This window comes from Pseudochaenichthys georgianus, chromosome 6 (genome assembly GCF_902827115.2).
Source record: "Pseudochaenichthys georgianus chromosome 6, fPseGeo1.2, whole genome shotgun sequence".
In the NCBI taxonomy this organism is placed as follows: domain Eukaryota; kingdom Metazoa; phylum Chordata; class Actinopteri; order Perciformes; family Channichthyidae; genus Pseudochaenichthys; species Pseudochaenichthys georgianus.
In genome coordinates, this window is record NC_047508.1 from 40,670,272 (window position 1) to 40,686,280 (window position 16,009).

General features: G+C 42.1%; 1 protein-coding gene across 1 annotated transcript in view; it reads right to left on the reverse strand.

Moving 5' to 3' along the window:
• slc6a15 (solute carrier family 6 member 15) overlaps positions 1 to 15,899 on the reverse strand; it is a 35,181-nt gene extending 19,282 nt beyond the window's left edge. The window contains exons 1-5 of the mRNA XM_034085446.2: positions 15,783 to 15,899; positions 13,633 to 14,107; positions 7,417 to 7,574; positions 6,466 to 6,592; positions 5,195 to 5,376 (exon numbers count right to left, since the gene is read on the reverse strand). Coding sequence (XP_033941337.1) covers positions 5,195 to 5,376; positions 6,466 to 6,592; positions 7,417 to 7,574; positions 13,633 to 13,939 — 774 coding nt within the window. The 5' untranslated portion in view covers positions 13,940 to 14,107; positions 15,783 to 15,899. The remainder of the gene's footprint in view (positions 1 to 5,194; positions 5,377 to 6,465; positions 6,593 to 7,416; positions 7,575 to 13,632; positions 14,108 to 15,782) is intronic.
• Between the last annotated feature and the right edge of the window lie 110 nt (positions 15,900 to 16,009).

Sequence of the window (16,009 nt, forward strand, 5' to 3'; positions counted from 1 at the left end):
TTGTCTTCACATGTGTCAGGAATCTAAAGGCTATTTTACATAATTTAATTAACTAAATAATGTTACTTTACATGGTGTTCAGCAACTTTCAAATACTCCTAATGAACATCACGTCTATTTTACCAAATCTACGACCACCCCTCTTCTCTCCCCCATCATAAGCCATTATCCACCCGCCCTACCCCTTTTTTTTTTGGCCACACTCTTGACAATCAAGCCAAAAGAGCGCGTAAAACCATGGAAACCAAAACGTCCCGATCCCTTTCACGCCCACCCACACACACGCGAATGAAATGCAGATGGTGGTAGGGATATTTCTTGGAAAAGGGCTTTTGTGAGCACGGGTGTAGAGAGAGAGCATTAATATTCTTTTGTACGGCACTTCAAAGACACTCGGAGCTGGCCCCTTTGAGGGAAAGTTCACGGCCATTTCTTCTCGCGCCAACTCAAAAGGCCATCCAGACACACCAGGTAGTTTGAGCAACACCATCTGGCTCCAACTGTACAATTAACCAGTTGCTTGGGTGGCTTTTTTGGGCGATTTACAAAAAACAAGGGGGTCATTTCGTCTTCATAACATAGATGCATATATGTTTAGCAGGGGTGGTTGAAAGAAAAAGGACATTTCATAAAGGAATTGAACTTGTCTGAGGTACTTGTACTTAGCCAGAAACATTGCTACAAAAGGGGAATCTTTACTGAGATGATACATCAACTGAGAAGTAAAAACATTTCCTCATAGACTTCTATACAATTGAACATCCTTTTTTTTTTCAACCGTCACCCGCTGGACACAGTGGTAACATGTAATGAAGTACATATACGTTTTTGTTTAATTTCTACGTACTTTTTACTCCACTACATGTATCTAAGTTACTTTACAGATTCATTGAATCAGCTAATACAAAATGTGAATCACCAAGAAATGTACATGTTATTATAGGTTAAAACCCAGCAGCAGTATGCAATGTCATTTAAATAAGCTCCACCTTTACCATTAATGGGAAATGGACTGTACTTAAATAGCTTTATCCAGTCTTTGAGACCCCTCAAAGCGCTTTACATACTACATGTCATTCACCCGTTCACACCCATTCACACAGAGCAGTTTACCTTACTCTAGGACCTAACACTCACACATATTCTAACACCGTTGGCCATCGGGAGCAACTCAGGGTTAAGTATCTTGCCCAAGGATACATCGACATGTTGGCTGCACGGGCTGGGATCGAACCCACAACCTTCTGGTTGAAAGACAACCGCACTCCCTCGCAGCCACAGTCGCCCTGCCGCCTGCCAATGCATCAATAATCAAAATCTACTAATGTAATATTAACGATTCTGAAATTAGCCATTACTAGTACTTTTACTGTTGGTACTTAAGTATATATTGATACCATGTACTTTTACTTTAGTACAATTTACTAATGCTGGGCTTTAACATGTAATAGTCTTTTTACGATTTAATATCACTACTTCACTCAAGTGTAAAATCTGAGTTCTTCTTCCACTACTGATTTGAATAATGGCAGGAACTGAACATCCTGTATGCTAATAAAACCCCTCAAGCGTCAGATTGAGATTAAAGCGACTCTTGTTATTTAGTCTGAGGCTGTTGTGGTGAATGCGTTTCAAAAGTCGCTGCGCTCAGTACAGACAGCTGTAAGGATAAGACCTGAGGTAAGGACAATGTTTGGCTTCAAGGTGGGAAACTCATTTAGCTTTGACCCGATGTTCAATAACCTGACGACCAGATCCTTAAAGCAAGAACATGTTAAAACAAGCTGGCGGATACACGGGGCTTAAACTCTGATTTTAAAAAGTGAAGCCAATGCGAGAGTGCCCTTAACCTGCAGTCTTTCTAATATCCAGCCTGTGGGGAAAGAAGTGCAGGAAGTATATACTTAAGTAAACTAATACTTAATAGTAAATAGTAAAAATACCCTGTTACAAGTGACAGTTCTCCATTCAAAATCTTACTTAAGTAAAAGTACAAAAGTATTGGCAATGAAATACTCTTGAGTACTAAAAGTAAACGTACTTCTTCAGCATAATGGATCACAAATCCAGTTGTTCCATTAATGTCTATCACAGCTGGTAAAGATGGAGTTCATTTTAATGACATTGTACGTCGCTGGATATTTCTATCAATAAATATATGTACATTTTTATTTGTAAGTGTGTAAAAGTCCGGCAGTGGCTCAGTCAGTAGCCACTGCCGGACTGATACACACTGGACCGTGAGCCGTAGGGTCGCCGGTTCAAGTCCCCGACCAGACCTAAAATATGGAGTGTGGACTGCTACTTGGAGAGGTCCCAGTTCCCCTCCTGCCCTGCCGTGGTGCCCTTGAGCAAGGCACCGGACACCCCCCCACTCCCATTGCTACCCGGGTGCTGTACAATAGCTGCCCACTGCTCCTGATGCTAGGATGGGTTCAAAGCAGAGAACACATGTCACTGTGTGTGCTGTGTGCTCTGGGTTCATCCCTCCCCTTCTATCTATCTATATTTCGTATCAGCTAGTAATCTAAATCTATAAAGCTTTTAGACAAATGTATTATAGTTAACATATAATATTGCCTTATCAAATGTAGTGTGATAGAAGTATAAAGTAGCATAACATGAACATTTGCAAGTACCTAAGAATTGTACTTTACTTGAATAAATGTACTTAATTACGATCAACCGCGGTGTCCATGGGTACTGGTGAATTTGTTCTCGATTGTATAGAAGTCTATGAAAAAATTACCCGACTTCCTTCTTTATTTATAACCTCATTAAAGGTGGGGTAGGTAGGTTTGAGAAACCGGCTCGAGATCGCTTGAATTTGAAAATACACAACCGGAGAAAATCTGCCACTTCCTCACAGAGCCCCTCCCCCAACACACACGAACGCGCACATGACCAATGAGGGCACGAGATGAGTTTGTGCCCCGATGGAAGGCTGACAGACAGGTAGGCCATCCGATCGGTTGTACTTTTTACAGTATCACGGCTTCTACAGATGACATTTTTTTATGGATTTTTTGTCAAAGCACTTCAGATATTCATTGCTATCGGTATGTTAAGAGCATTCCATGGAATATAACAAAAAGTGTATCTCGAGCCGGTTTCTGAAACGTACCTACCCCACCTTTAAAGATGTCCCATTTGTACTGTAGCAGTATTTCTGGATTTTGGTCTCCACCTACTCCTGTGAAAAACGCCTGGTTCTTTATCTGCTAGTTGTTGCTAGTTTCAACCAGCTGGTCGCTCACATTGTGTCTCTCCTGTCTCTACAGTACATTGTGTCTCTCCTGTCTCTACATTGCGTCTCTCCTGTCTCTACAGTGGGTCTCTCCTGTCTCTACAGTGGGTCTATCGGAGCCTTTGAGTGGGAAACAGCTGTCTGCAGCAGTTGATGAATGCATGAGACTTACAGTAAATGTGTTACAGTAAATAATGACCTAAACGCGGCTTTACAGAGCTGCAGAGCTGGGTGTTAATTACCCATGATTTGGCACTGTTACAAAGACTCATTTCATTGACTTAAGTTGACTCAAACTCACCAGGACTTTACTCTTACTGCTGTCAACAAATTTGAAGTATACGGTATTAATTTTGACCCCGTAGACTTGAGATAATAAGTGGGGATAATACCAAAATAAAATGACTTCCCCATCAAAGCTCATTCTGTGGAGATTAAATAGTGTGACCGTTTGTCCAATTAGTGCAAGCCTGACTGTAACCTTGGAAGTGCACCGGCTAAAGCTGGTCATATGATACGAGAGAGTGTGGAATGACAAGGATCGCCTGTAAAAAGAGAAGAGGCGCGGGGTGAGTTTGAAAGCAAACGCCAAACCTTTAGCCGGGATGCTAGTCACACTACTGTCAGCTTTGCTATGCTAAGCCTAGTCAGAAATAACACACCGGATCACGCGAGCTCTCAGGCTCATATCTGAGGCTGGATCCTTGGAAACATTTGTCAAGTCCCATTACAGGAGTCACTCAGCAGTGTCTTTAGACCAGGCGTCAATACGGCGCACCGTAAACCTCTAGCTTAAAGGTGGGGGAGGTAAGTTTCAGAAACCGGCTCGAGATACACTTTTTGTTATATTCCATGGAATGCTCTTAACATCCCGATAGCAATGAATATCTGAAGTGCTTTGACAAAAAATCCATAAAAAAACGTCATCTGTAGAAGCCGTAATACTGTAAAAAGTACAACCAACTGGATGGCCTACCTGCCTGTCAGCCTTCTATCGGGGCACACACTTATCTCGTGCCCTCATTGGTCATGTGCGCGTGCGTGTGTGTTGGAGGAGGGGCTCTGTGAGGAAGTGGCAGATTTTCTCCAGTTGTGTATTTTCAAATTCTAGCGATCTCGAGCCGGTTTCTCAAACTTACCTACCCCACCTTTAAAGTGTGCTAATTATTTGTCGGAGGATTTTCCGAGAAAAGGCCTTTTGTTTCTGTTACTGTCTCACTTCTCAAGAGCTATATTTGAGTTGTCGTAAGGGCTGCAAAGTATGAGGAAAAAAGGGGATTTACGATCAAGTTTAAAATCTGTAACTAATTAATTAAATATATTTGATTAGGTTATATGTCTGCAAGATACAAGGACATATTTGATAATGTCAGGTATCGCGATAACGATTATTCGTTGTGTTCAGTTCTGCCTTTTTGCAGCTTGTTGCTAAAATACAACAAATTGAATAAATCTAAATACATTTATTTACCAATTGAAGGTTATACTCAACACAAAATACATTACATTACATGTTACTTGTTAGACGCTTTTATCCAAAGCAATTTGGGGTGAAGTGTCTTGCCCAGGGACACAACGACATGCTGACTGCAGTGGGGTTTGAACCTGTGACCCCCTGATCCAAACACCTACGGACAACCCAACCCCCCACATAAATAAAGGGAATAATAATAGTTAAGTCCAGTTTAACTCTAGAGGGTTAACAGCATGGTGCATATCTTGTAAAATAACACATATAGACATAATGTAATGAATATGTTGTTACGATATTAAAGTGTAATGTCGAAGTATTTAGTTTGACTCAGAATCAGAATACCTATATTAGTCCCACAAGAGCCAAAGACAGCTTAATGTTGCCTAAGAAAGAGTTACTCCTCTTCTGCCTCATCCCCTACTCGTTAAAACCTATTTTCTCCAAACTATAACGGAGCAGTTAATCCTCCTTACCTTCCCAGAAGACTGGATTCCCTTTATCATGGCGAGGCAGACCATGGTCCAGGCAGCCAGCAGGCACAGAGTCATCCTCCAGTTCAGACCTCCGCCCTCAGAGATGTTGTTGGAGATGTTCAGGGCCTCGCGGTACCAGTAGTACGTGGTGGCCGAGCTCTTTTCACACTCTGGCACCACATCTGAGGACAACACGGTACAAGATAAGCACTGAGGCCTTCGGATAGGAGTTACAGGTTGATTTCATGGTGAATTGATCAGTCAATCAGTCTTAAAGCTGGAGTAGGACGTTTATTTTTAGTGTCAATGGGCTAATATACCGTAATAACCTTTCAGTATTTTGAAATTCAAGTGGTTTAAGGGGAAACTAGACTTCTTTATCTTGGATTTGTCCTTAGAATATAGGAAACCTAGCCTGTGACAGACGACTTTGGCAAATCACAGGTCAATTCAGAGAGAGATAAATGCAGATCTGGTGCACATTATTTCAGAAACCCTGATTCAACCAGGGAATATGTTTCAGTTTCAGAACATTCCAGCATTAGCAAAGAAAAGTCATGAAGGGAGACAGACAGTGGCGATCCTAGAGTCGGTGCGGGCCCTAGGCAAGCATTCACTGGGGGCCCCTCGAACCCCCCCCGGAGTGGAGCAAGGCAACACAACTTCAGATCAGAAGCAGCATTTTACGGCGCGCTATGCATGGAGCCGCCTTGAGGGGGTTCCCCGACATGTCGTTGCAGTCAATTAAAGGGTGTTTCATGTTGTCGTTGCGGTGGACCTTCTTAATCTACCTTCTTTGGGGGCCCCCTTCTGGTCCGGGGCCCCAAGTAGTTGCCTGCCTTGCCTGTTCGCAAGGAGCGCCCCTGGAGACAGATATGAAGTGTTGCTCAGGAGGAAACATTTTGCTAAAAGTTTCGCTTTCTGCTAACCAAGCCAAAGGGTTGCGTCTGCGGCTAGCTAAAGGCTAACGTTAGCTAAATGTTCTCTCCATCTTTGAAACGTTTGCCCTTAGTTTTGCTAGCGAGAGACTCAAATCACAGCATATTATCTTAAAGGGTTTTCAGGCCTACAAGTAAGATTAATCGTATGGTTGATGTTTGTAATAAATGACTAGTACCCGTAAAGGTTACTATGTTATAATGGTTTTTTTTTGCCCACCCTGGGGAACCACCTAAAGTTACTATGTACTGAAGGCGTACTATGGATTTTTTAGAAATGACCCCCAAACTAAACCACCTACCCCAGCTTTAACAAGTGTGTTTGTGTCTTACAAGTCATGGTCTTGTTCTTGACCAGCGGACACTCGTGCCACGGCAGCGGCTGCTGGAAGGACTGAGAGAAGTAGAAGAGACTCCAGCTGATGATGACGTTGTAGTAGAGAGCCACGAAGAAGCACACCTACAGGAAACAGGAGGGAGTTAGCTTCAGATACACACAACCAGAAACAGTGGATAGACATGTTTAACTTTCGAGGTAAACAGTTATCATGCGCTACCAAACATGATCGCCATGTATTCTTTCTCTTTGTTATTGTTATTCCTTTTTTAAAATCTTATCTAGACTTTTCCTGTTGCTCAAAGCGCTTGACTATATTATACCACTTCCTGTTTTGTAGATTTATGAATTGGGGTAGGACGTTTATTTTTAGTGTCTTGCCCAGGGACACATCGTTTGTTGTTTGAGGTTACAGTAACAATGATCAACTAAAAATGAAATATCCAATCCTCTTAGTGACCAAATGTTTCAAGAATTGTATTTATTATTATGTTTTGCATTCTTTATTTTTCAAATGTTGTGAAAACATAATTGAATGAAAACGTTTTTCTTATATTTTACTCATGAAAGTAGCATAAAGGCAATGCTAAGTCTAAGTATTGATTACTCATAGACAGACATATAATCGACAACTATTTATTCTTCATATTATATCAATAAGTTTGAATTTTGTTCTGAACACCAAGCTGTCAAGTTGGACTTTTAGAAACCAAAACATATTACAATTTTCTGACATTTTATAAAGCACCCAATTTATATGAGCCGTGTGTATTAATGTTTACGTCTGTGTTATTTATTTACATTATGAAAGGTTGTGGTTATAAATAAATGTGATTGGTTGATGACTTCAAATGCAGTTACAGATCTTAATTGACTATTCTTAGTCCTACAAAGCTGTATCAAGCCTTCCTTCTTCTGCTTCACTTGAACTTCTCTGCTCCACTCACCATGCAGCTGGCGAAGCCGATGCCCCCCAGGCGAGGGCTGATGTAGTTCCAGACCCCGATGCTGCCCCTGCGGATCCGCTGACCCACCGCCAGCTCCAGGAAGAAGAGCGGGATGCCGATCAGGATCAGAAGGATCAGGTACGGCACCAGGTACGCTCCTGTCAATCCGAGACAACACACAGAGTTAGATTACATTAGATCAGCGGTTCCCAACCTGAAGGCATTGCAAGTGGGCCGCCAAATAATTAGCAAAACATTATTATTCGTGGGGAAACATTTTTATTATTAAGATGTATTCATTATTTGAACCTCTTTTCCTTTCTCTTTCTTGATCCTCCTTAGCAACGGCCATTACAGTCTTTGACAGCGTCTCTAATACTGGATTCACAACGTGTCACATGTTCTGAATTGACCAATCAGAACTTTATTTAACCTCCGAATTGTTTATGGTTGAAAGTGGGCCACGAAACATTTTTAGATTCTTAAGGGGGCCCCGAGTTGAAGAAGGTTGGGACCCGCTGCCTTAGATTTACCTTATCGATCCCACATTGGGACATTGTTCTGTCACAGCAGCATGTCAACAAGGCATTGCGCATAACTTAAAAATTGAGTAAAAATAAATAAATATATTTCAACAGTAGAAAAAAGAAAGGAAACTATTGAGTATTTAAATGAAGCACGTGCAAAGCTGGAAAACAGTTGCATCAGATAACCGTGAATAGAAACCATTTCAGAATTTCCTGAAACACACCCACACACACGCACACGCACACGCACACACACACTCTTGATCTGCCACATGCTATATTGACACGACAGCCTCCTATAATTTAACTGCGACCTAATGTGCCCCTGAATGTGACGCATAAAGCCCACACAAGCACACAGCAGCCTCTTTAACAGTATATTTCTCATTATCTCTGACCAACATATACAACTACACACATCTGTTGAGCTGCGTGTGTGTGTGTCTCTCCACCTAATACATGCGCCTTGGTGTGTGCTGCAATCCAATCATTCTGCCAACCAGGAAATATACTGTAGTATGAAATTACCTAAATGAGAGTGGGATTACTGCGAGGCGCTTTGCCACGAAAGCATTCCTCTCCAGGATGAAGGTTTCAGGGCGAATGACTAACATTAAGACAGGCTGTAATAGTGCGGTGCTTTAAAACACAGAGGGGCACATCTCTTGTGACGGAGACACTGCCAGGCACATGATGGCTGGAAGAAAACACCAGAACCAAAAAGTCTGTTGTGAAGAAAATGGCCGGTGGTTTGTGTTTAGAGGCACCAGATTTTAAGATAATGGGTCTTTGATGTTCCTCTTGCATAAAGGGCACTGTAGGTGTGCATGATGCTAAGGTTTTTGTTTGCTCCTTCTCACGCGGAGCTCCGGTGTGTGCCGTGCAGCTTCCATGCCCTAAACCACGGACATCTCACGGTTGCATCATCTCAAAGCTACACGGAAAACCAGACGATCTCTTCTTGAAAGCAAACTTCTGGAAGTCCTCCAATAAACCACATCACCAAATGTGGCTTTCATGTGACCTTATGTGAAAGAGGTACTATTATGGGTGTTGGGGTTTTCCCTGTCCTGTTATTTTGCATTTAACTGGTGTGAACAGGCTCAAATCTCCTGCTGATTTATGTTTTAGTTAGCCAAGTAAGTGATCAATCAACTAATAGTTAAAGCGCTTCAAAAAGCTTTATTTATATTTAATTGAAGGAACAAAAAATGCCAAGTGCTACAAGATTGCATCATCAGATTTAGGATTTTGGCTTGAGCAACTTGTCATAGTCTGTGTTACTTTACATCAGGGGGGTCAAACTCAATTTCAACTCGGGCCACATTAGCATCATGGTTGCACTCAAAGGGCCAGTTTTATATATAAGACTATATAAGAATAAATATATAAATATTCAATATATATAAAATAATGTATTATATTACATTATTGCCTCTGTATTGGTTTATTATCGGATAGGGTAATAACTTCATAATTAACTACGTCTGAAAGCAGAAGTCTAGGGCAAACAATTGCAAGTCTCTTCAGTGCGCATGTCACAAAATGATTTAAAAAGAAAAGCCAAATTCTGGAAAAACTAAAATAAATAAGTGAAATCTTGAAAAAAAGGTATCATCACAAAAGTCAAATTCCGAGAAAAAAGTCAAATGAGAGATGCATTGTGGGACATGTAGTTTATGGGCAATGTGCTTCTGTAAAGCGGCCTGTAACCGTATAATAAACATATTATATTCTTTGCAAGCTCTTGTGGGGCCACAGAAAATGAAGTTGCGGGCCGGATTTGGCCCCCGGGCCTTGAGTTTGACACCCCTGCTTTACATGCTTTGTTCACTATTTGAAATTTCAAATAGTTTGAATACATTAAATACAGTTAAAAAACATTGAAATATGTTATAAAACTAGTTGTTTTGTTAATAGTTTAGCTTCATTGTTAGAAACATTTCAAAACGTCATGGCCGCTGATGGAAAACAAGACACTTTTTTTCACACTTTTTGAAGTTTGAAAAATCCCCTTTGGTGACTTCCCCCCCGGGGCTCGGGCTGAACCACAACACTAAATATTGAGACTGTCTGCTCGACGTACTGTAATGAGTCACTGATGACAGCATCAACACTTCCTTGACTTTTAAGATTAGTTTCATCCCCGCTTCAACAGCGTTTATTGTTTCATCGGCCGGACGTTCATTCACATCCTTCCCTTCGTCCGCCACATCGCGTTTGAATGGGAGTGGTAACAGACAGGGAAGCAAATGTGTGTCTATTGTTTTAAGCGTGTGTGTTTAAGTAGTTTCTAATATTAAAAAGTCTAATTCTGGATCCACAAGTACACAGTTCATTCTGGGAAGAGGCTTCAAACATCAGGCAGCATGACAACAAAAACTCCATTGTCTTTAAACACAGGACCGTCTCCTTCAAAGAAAGCACACAGCCTGATCAAAGTGCACTTCATCTGTTCTTAAAATAGTTTCCCTTTTCTCTTCCCTCATAGATCGCTTACAGTAAATATCTAGTTCATTCTGTCTCGTCATTCTTTGTACATTTTATAGCTAAATGGGCGTGGACGGATTTACAAACCTGTAGTTTGAGCAACGAGTTATGATTCACAAGATTAACCTTAAATACGGCTCTGGACAGCGTCTGGTCGAAAGACAATACGTAATGGGCTTAAAATACATTTAAATAAAACTATTTCTGCACGAAAATGATCCGTTGTGCTTTTATAAAGTGTATTAAAATAATTTGGAATATGTCACTTTTTACTACATTCTGACATTTTATAGACTTGAAAATAATAAAGTAAATATAATTGGTGGATGAATTGATAATGTTTTTTTTTTATTTCAGCACTGTACTTGCCACACAGTTATTAAATAAAATATATTGTAGAGAAAGCTAATAGAGACACCTGTCAGATCTGTCTCTGTCTTAATCTAATTACAGTTAGAAACAGCGGGGCGACCAGAGCTGTTTAAAACAGACCTGAAACATGAAAGGATCTTTATGGTAACACACACACGCATGCACACACACACGCACGCACACGCACACACACACACACACACACACACACACACACACACACACACGCACGCACGCACGCACACACACGCACACGCACTGTCCCCATAAGGGAGGTGAGTCCCCACACGTGACTATGTAAACAGATTTAGGTCCCCACAAGTATAGTAATGCTAGGCCACACACACACACACACACACACACACACACACACACACACACACACACACACACACACACACACACACACACACACACACACACACACACAAACCAAGCTGCCAACCCAGATATCATCCAATACAACTTTATATATGTATTACACTGCTTAGTCGAATACTTGTTTCTGATTGGTTCATTTGGACATTTCCGAGGTTATTAATACTCGCTAACAAGCCGCTGCTAAGCATAACGTGACCGTTGCTAAGGAGAATGGACCGTTGCTAACTATGTCTAGATTTCTTTCAGTGCTAATGACATTTTGAGGACTTTTGTTCTTGTCTGTTTACATATTTGAATTGAAGAAAGTGGAAGAGGTTGAGGTTCAGTAAACGATGTTAATGACGACACATACACTTGATATGGATTAGAGATTGCACCCTGTCTGTGCACCCTGTCTGACGCGGTTTCATCATCGGCTTTATCAGACAGTCAATGGCTTCACATCATCTCCAGGTGGGAAGAGTAGCACCGTATCACCGGCAGATACCAACAGTATTAACCCTCATGGAAGAACGACAACCCTGTAGGAAGCGGCAAGTAGGTCGTCTGAGGAGATGTGTTGTGATCGTGTTGAATGTCACTCAGACCACAGCCAGAGCTGCTCACACGATTCCCTGCAGCAGTGATTTATATATTTAGTTTGACGGCTGTTGGAGAGACACAGATGGTCATGTGACTCATGTTGACCCTGAAGGTCAGTGAGCAGTCTGGTTTTGACACGCGAGTACAACATAGGAAGGACTCTGTGTCTCCATCCTCCTTACACACACTTCAAATCCTACACTTACATCTGTTATAATACCTGCTTTGTTTGGAGCGTTTCAATTCTAATTATCCATTGAGCATTAACCAGAAAGAGTCTAATCTGATGATACATTTAGAGTTCTTAGAGGACATTGGCTAATCTTCCCTTTTAATTATAATTCTTAACATTGTTTTAGACGTTTACTTTCACATTGCAAAGATGTTGAAGTGTTGAAGGACCGTGCCCTCATAGTATACACATAGTGACATAACAAGTGCTGCATGCAATGTGGACCCACATACAAGATGCAACAAGAGGAAGGCTGGACTTCTGGTATCTGATTGTAAGGAAATCTAGTTCCAGGAACTTTCTTTTTTGTTTGATTAAATCTAACGGGTATTGCAGAAAGGCCGTAGAAGGAAATCACACACGCACACACATACACACCATGTATACATCACTTCAGGGGACATTACATTGACTTACATGCATTTCCTGGAGACTTATCCTAACCTTAAACAGAACCAACACATGCCTAACCCTAACCCTAATCCTAAATCTAACCAAGTCTTCACCCTAAAATTAATGATTCCCCTCTTGGGGACCTCCATTTTGTCCCCATAAGGGAAGCCAGTCCCCGTGTGACTATGTAAACAGATTTAGGTCCCCACAAGTATAGTAATGCTAGACCACACACACACACACACACACACACCACACACACACACACACACACACACACACACACACACACACACGCACACAGACACACACACACACACACACACACACACACACACACACACACACACACACACACGCACACAGACACACACACACCACACACACACACACACACACGCACGCACACACACACACACACACACACAGAACAATTTGACACATGTCCCGCTCTTATGTGCCCATCCCCCCACATGGATCACACCTGGCACACGCAGTACATGTTCAGTGTCTGTTCTTTGTGTATTCACTGCAGTGCTTCCTGTGTCCCAGCAGTCTGATACAACATGTTCAGTTTCAAAGGGTGTTAAATGAAATGTGGTGGTGATTAATGGTTTTTGTGTGAATGTAATAGCAGTTAAAACAGGACCGGTCAAATGTGACCGCGAACACCAAAGTAAGGGGGGGGGGGGGGGGAACGACGACTATAGGAGGGTTAAGTTACTTTTTGCCATCGTTTTGCAGGCCCAGATGTGCTGTTCAACGAGTCATCACTCATATTATTGGTGTCGTTGTAACAGTAAATATGCAGTGGTGTTTAGTGTTACATATTTATTGTAAATCATTTAGTATAATCACACAAATTCTGTGTTTTGTATTTAATAATTCTGTGTTTTGTATTTAATAATTCTGTGTTTTGAACGTTCCTGGCGAGGTCTAGAATCAGTGGGCGGAACCTCCAGGATGTAGTCACTGTACCCAGAAGATTATTTGTGTGGGGACTCCCCCCCTTCATATTGTGTCCCTCACGTTTTCTCCTGCCCCTTGTGTGAACGTGAGAGGAGCCAGTGTGAGGGGTAACTAATTTAACACTAACTTGTTGTATATTGTCAGTCAATAAACGGAGATCGCCTCGACTGTATGCTGGCTCGGGTCTCATCCATCAACAACATAAACACAACGCATGCAGACACTGCTTGATTTACAACATCTCCCATGCTCTGAATGCAGGTGACTCACCCCCTCCGTTCTTCTGGCACAGGTAGGGGAACCTCCAGACGTTGCCCAGGCCTACGGAGAAGCCCACCTGGGCCAGGATGTACTGCAGCTTGCTGTTCCAGGCCGGGCGCTCCTCCTCCTCCTCGTCTCCCTCCGACCCCCCTTCCTCCACGTCGCACTCCTTCCCTTCCCCCTCATGGTTGTTGATGATCAGCGAGGTCTTCTTGAAGGTATCGTCACGGCCGTCCTCGTTGGAAAGCAGGTCTTTGACGGACTCTGTGACATCGTCGTCAAGCGCTCTCTTGACGGCCTTGCTGTTTTTGGGCATTTGATAAAGCAAACAAGGGGCGAGGGGTGGAACGTCTTTTGAGTTTCAGGCTGGGCAGGCGTCTGGGGAAGAAGTCACTTTTTGACTGTGCAAAAGTGGTTTGTTTTTGACAGTTTGTGGAAGTTGAGTGATGAGAAGATGGTTTATTTCGTCATTATCACCAGATGTCTGCGAGGAGAGGAGGAGAAATCGCAGTTAGTAAACAGCCCATAGTCGAGTCAGCGCTTTGTCACTGAGAAAACACCTTTGATGATTCGCTGCTAAGAGTGTCAGCATTTTTGTTTGAGTTTAGTGTATTTACTTTAAGTGTCTGTCTGACTGGTTTTACCCTGAACTACCTTTGTATAACCAACACCTGCTAAAAGACATAAATAGACTTCATGTAAAAATACAGTCATTTAACTAAACAACCCACACCGTAGAGTGTTTCAGTCCCATTTTAATCGTACTTTTGTGTATTTTTATAGAAAATCTTTCGGCATGTTACACTCTACTCTGCAGGCCTACTTATCCCACACTATCTTATCATCATGGAAAAATGCAATGCAGAAAATTATTGCTTTATCGGGAGCAGAGTTATTTCTCACATGGAGATCACATGGCTGACTGGGGCAGCAATGAATGGGTAACATTTTTTTATCACAGGCCATTGTTCTACAACACACAAAAAACGCGGCAGGGAGCAATATGTGGACGGGACGGTGACAGGATCACGTTTCCAACCAACCTGAATAATTGAAGGGAGTGGCCGATTTGCATACGGACCCAAACACTGTTTTGATGGCATGGGGAAATCCCTTCATATATGAAAGGGTATCACGTTTCAAAACACAAATGGGAATGTGAGCAGACATGTGAGCAGAGGGTTGCTTCACAAAAAAAAAAAAAAGGGTGGCGGAAACATGGAGCTGGGGTTATCATCATTTATCAGATTCAACAGCACACCGCTATGATGTTCACAATAAATAGCTTGGGAAACATTAAAGGGTGCACCTAAATGCAGGTTAAGGTGCACCTTTTTAAATGTTAGCATCATAAGGCGTAGTGTGTTTCAATATAGGCTAACGCATTTTATTTTTGCGTACAAATTCATCACCGAGGCGAAATATCCCAGAATTATTGCAAACCATCTTGCATCGATACAACATGCAAACCCCCCACATTCTTTCAACAGGCATAGGATTAAGTGATTAATAGATTTCCTTTAACGCTTCCAGATTAGCTTGGTTTGTATGAGGCTATAAGGCCATTTCACAAGCCAGTGAACGCAACACAGCAGCGTAAAGCAGCGTAAAGATGCTGAGTAACCGTTATTATAGGAGGATGTGGTAGAATACACCAACGCACATTTGTATATGTCAACATAAGGATGTGGTTGGGTTCATCTAAGGATTATTAATTCATTAACATGCTTCTTTTTTTCCGCCCTGTGTGCACATGACTCAGGATGATTTGTCAATAAACGGGCCTACAGTAAGGGATGCACACAATGAGAAAAATGCGGATGGAGAAAGGAAGTAGTGAATCATAATAATAGAAAAACACCCGACAAGTCACACTGGTGCCATGCGTTCGTTGTTATACCCTGGCACAATTTGTCCATTAAGGGTGTTTTGAATACATTAATTTCCTCCAACCCGCCCAGTCCTCATGACACCCTTATGAAGTGTTTCATCATTCAGTAGCGCCACATCCTGCGCACTGGCACCTTGGCCAGCCTCCCACACACACGCACACGCGCACGCTCGCACACACCGCACACAGACCGCACACAGACACAAACATCATGCAATGCCTTTATCATAATCAAGCCCAATTAAGGATGCTGTTGTTTTTTACTCACCAGTGTAGAATATCAGTCGTCCTTTTCTGAATTGACGAGTCTCAAGGAATGAAATTGTGAGAGCACATGCACGGAGGAGGCATTATCACTTACTTCTATGTAAACCAGTCAGGCCGATGTGCTGCCTCTGTCTCCCGAGCAGACGCTTCTGTAGCTTTCAGACAGACGCATGGCATCTGCATGGAGGGGTGTCCTAATTTAAAACATCTATTAAAAAATGATTTCCC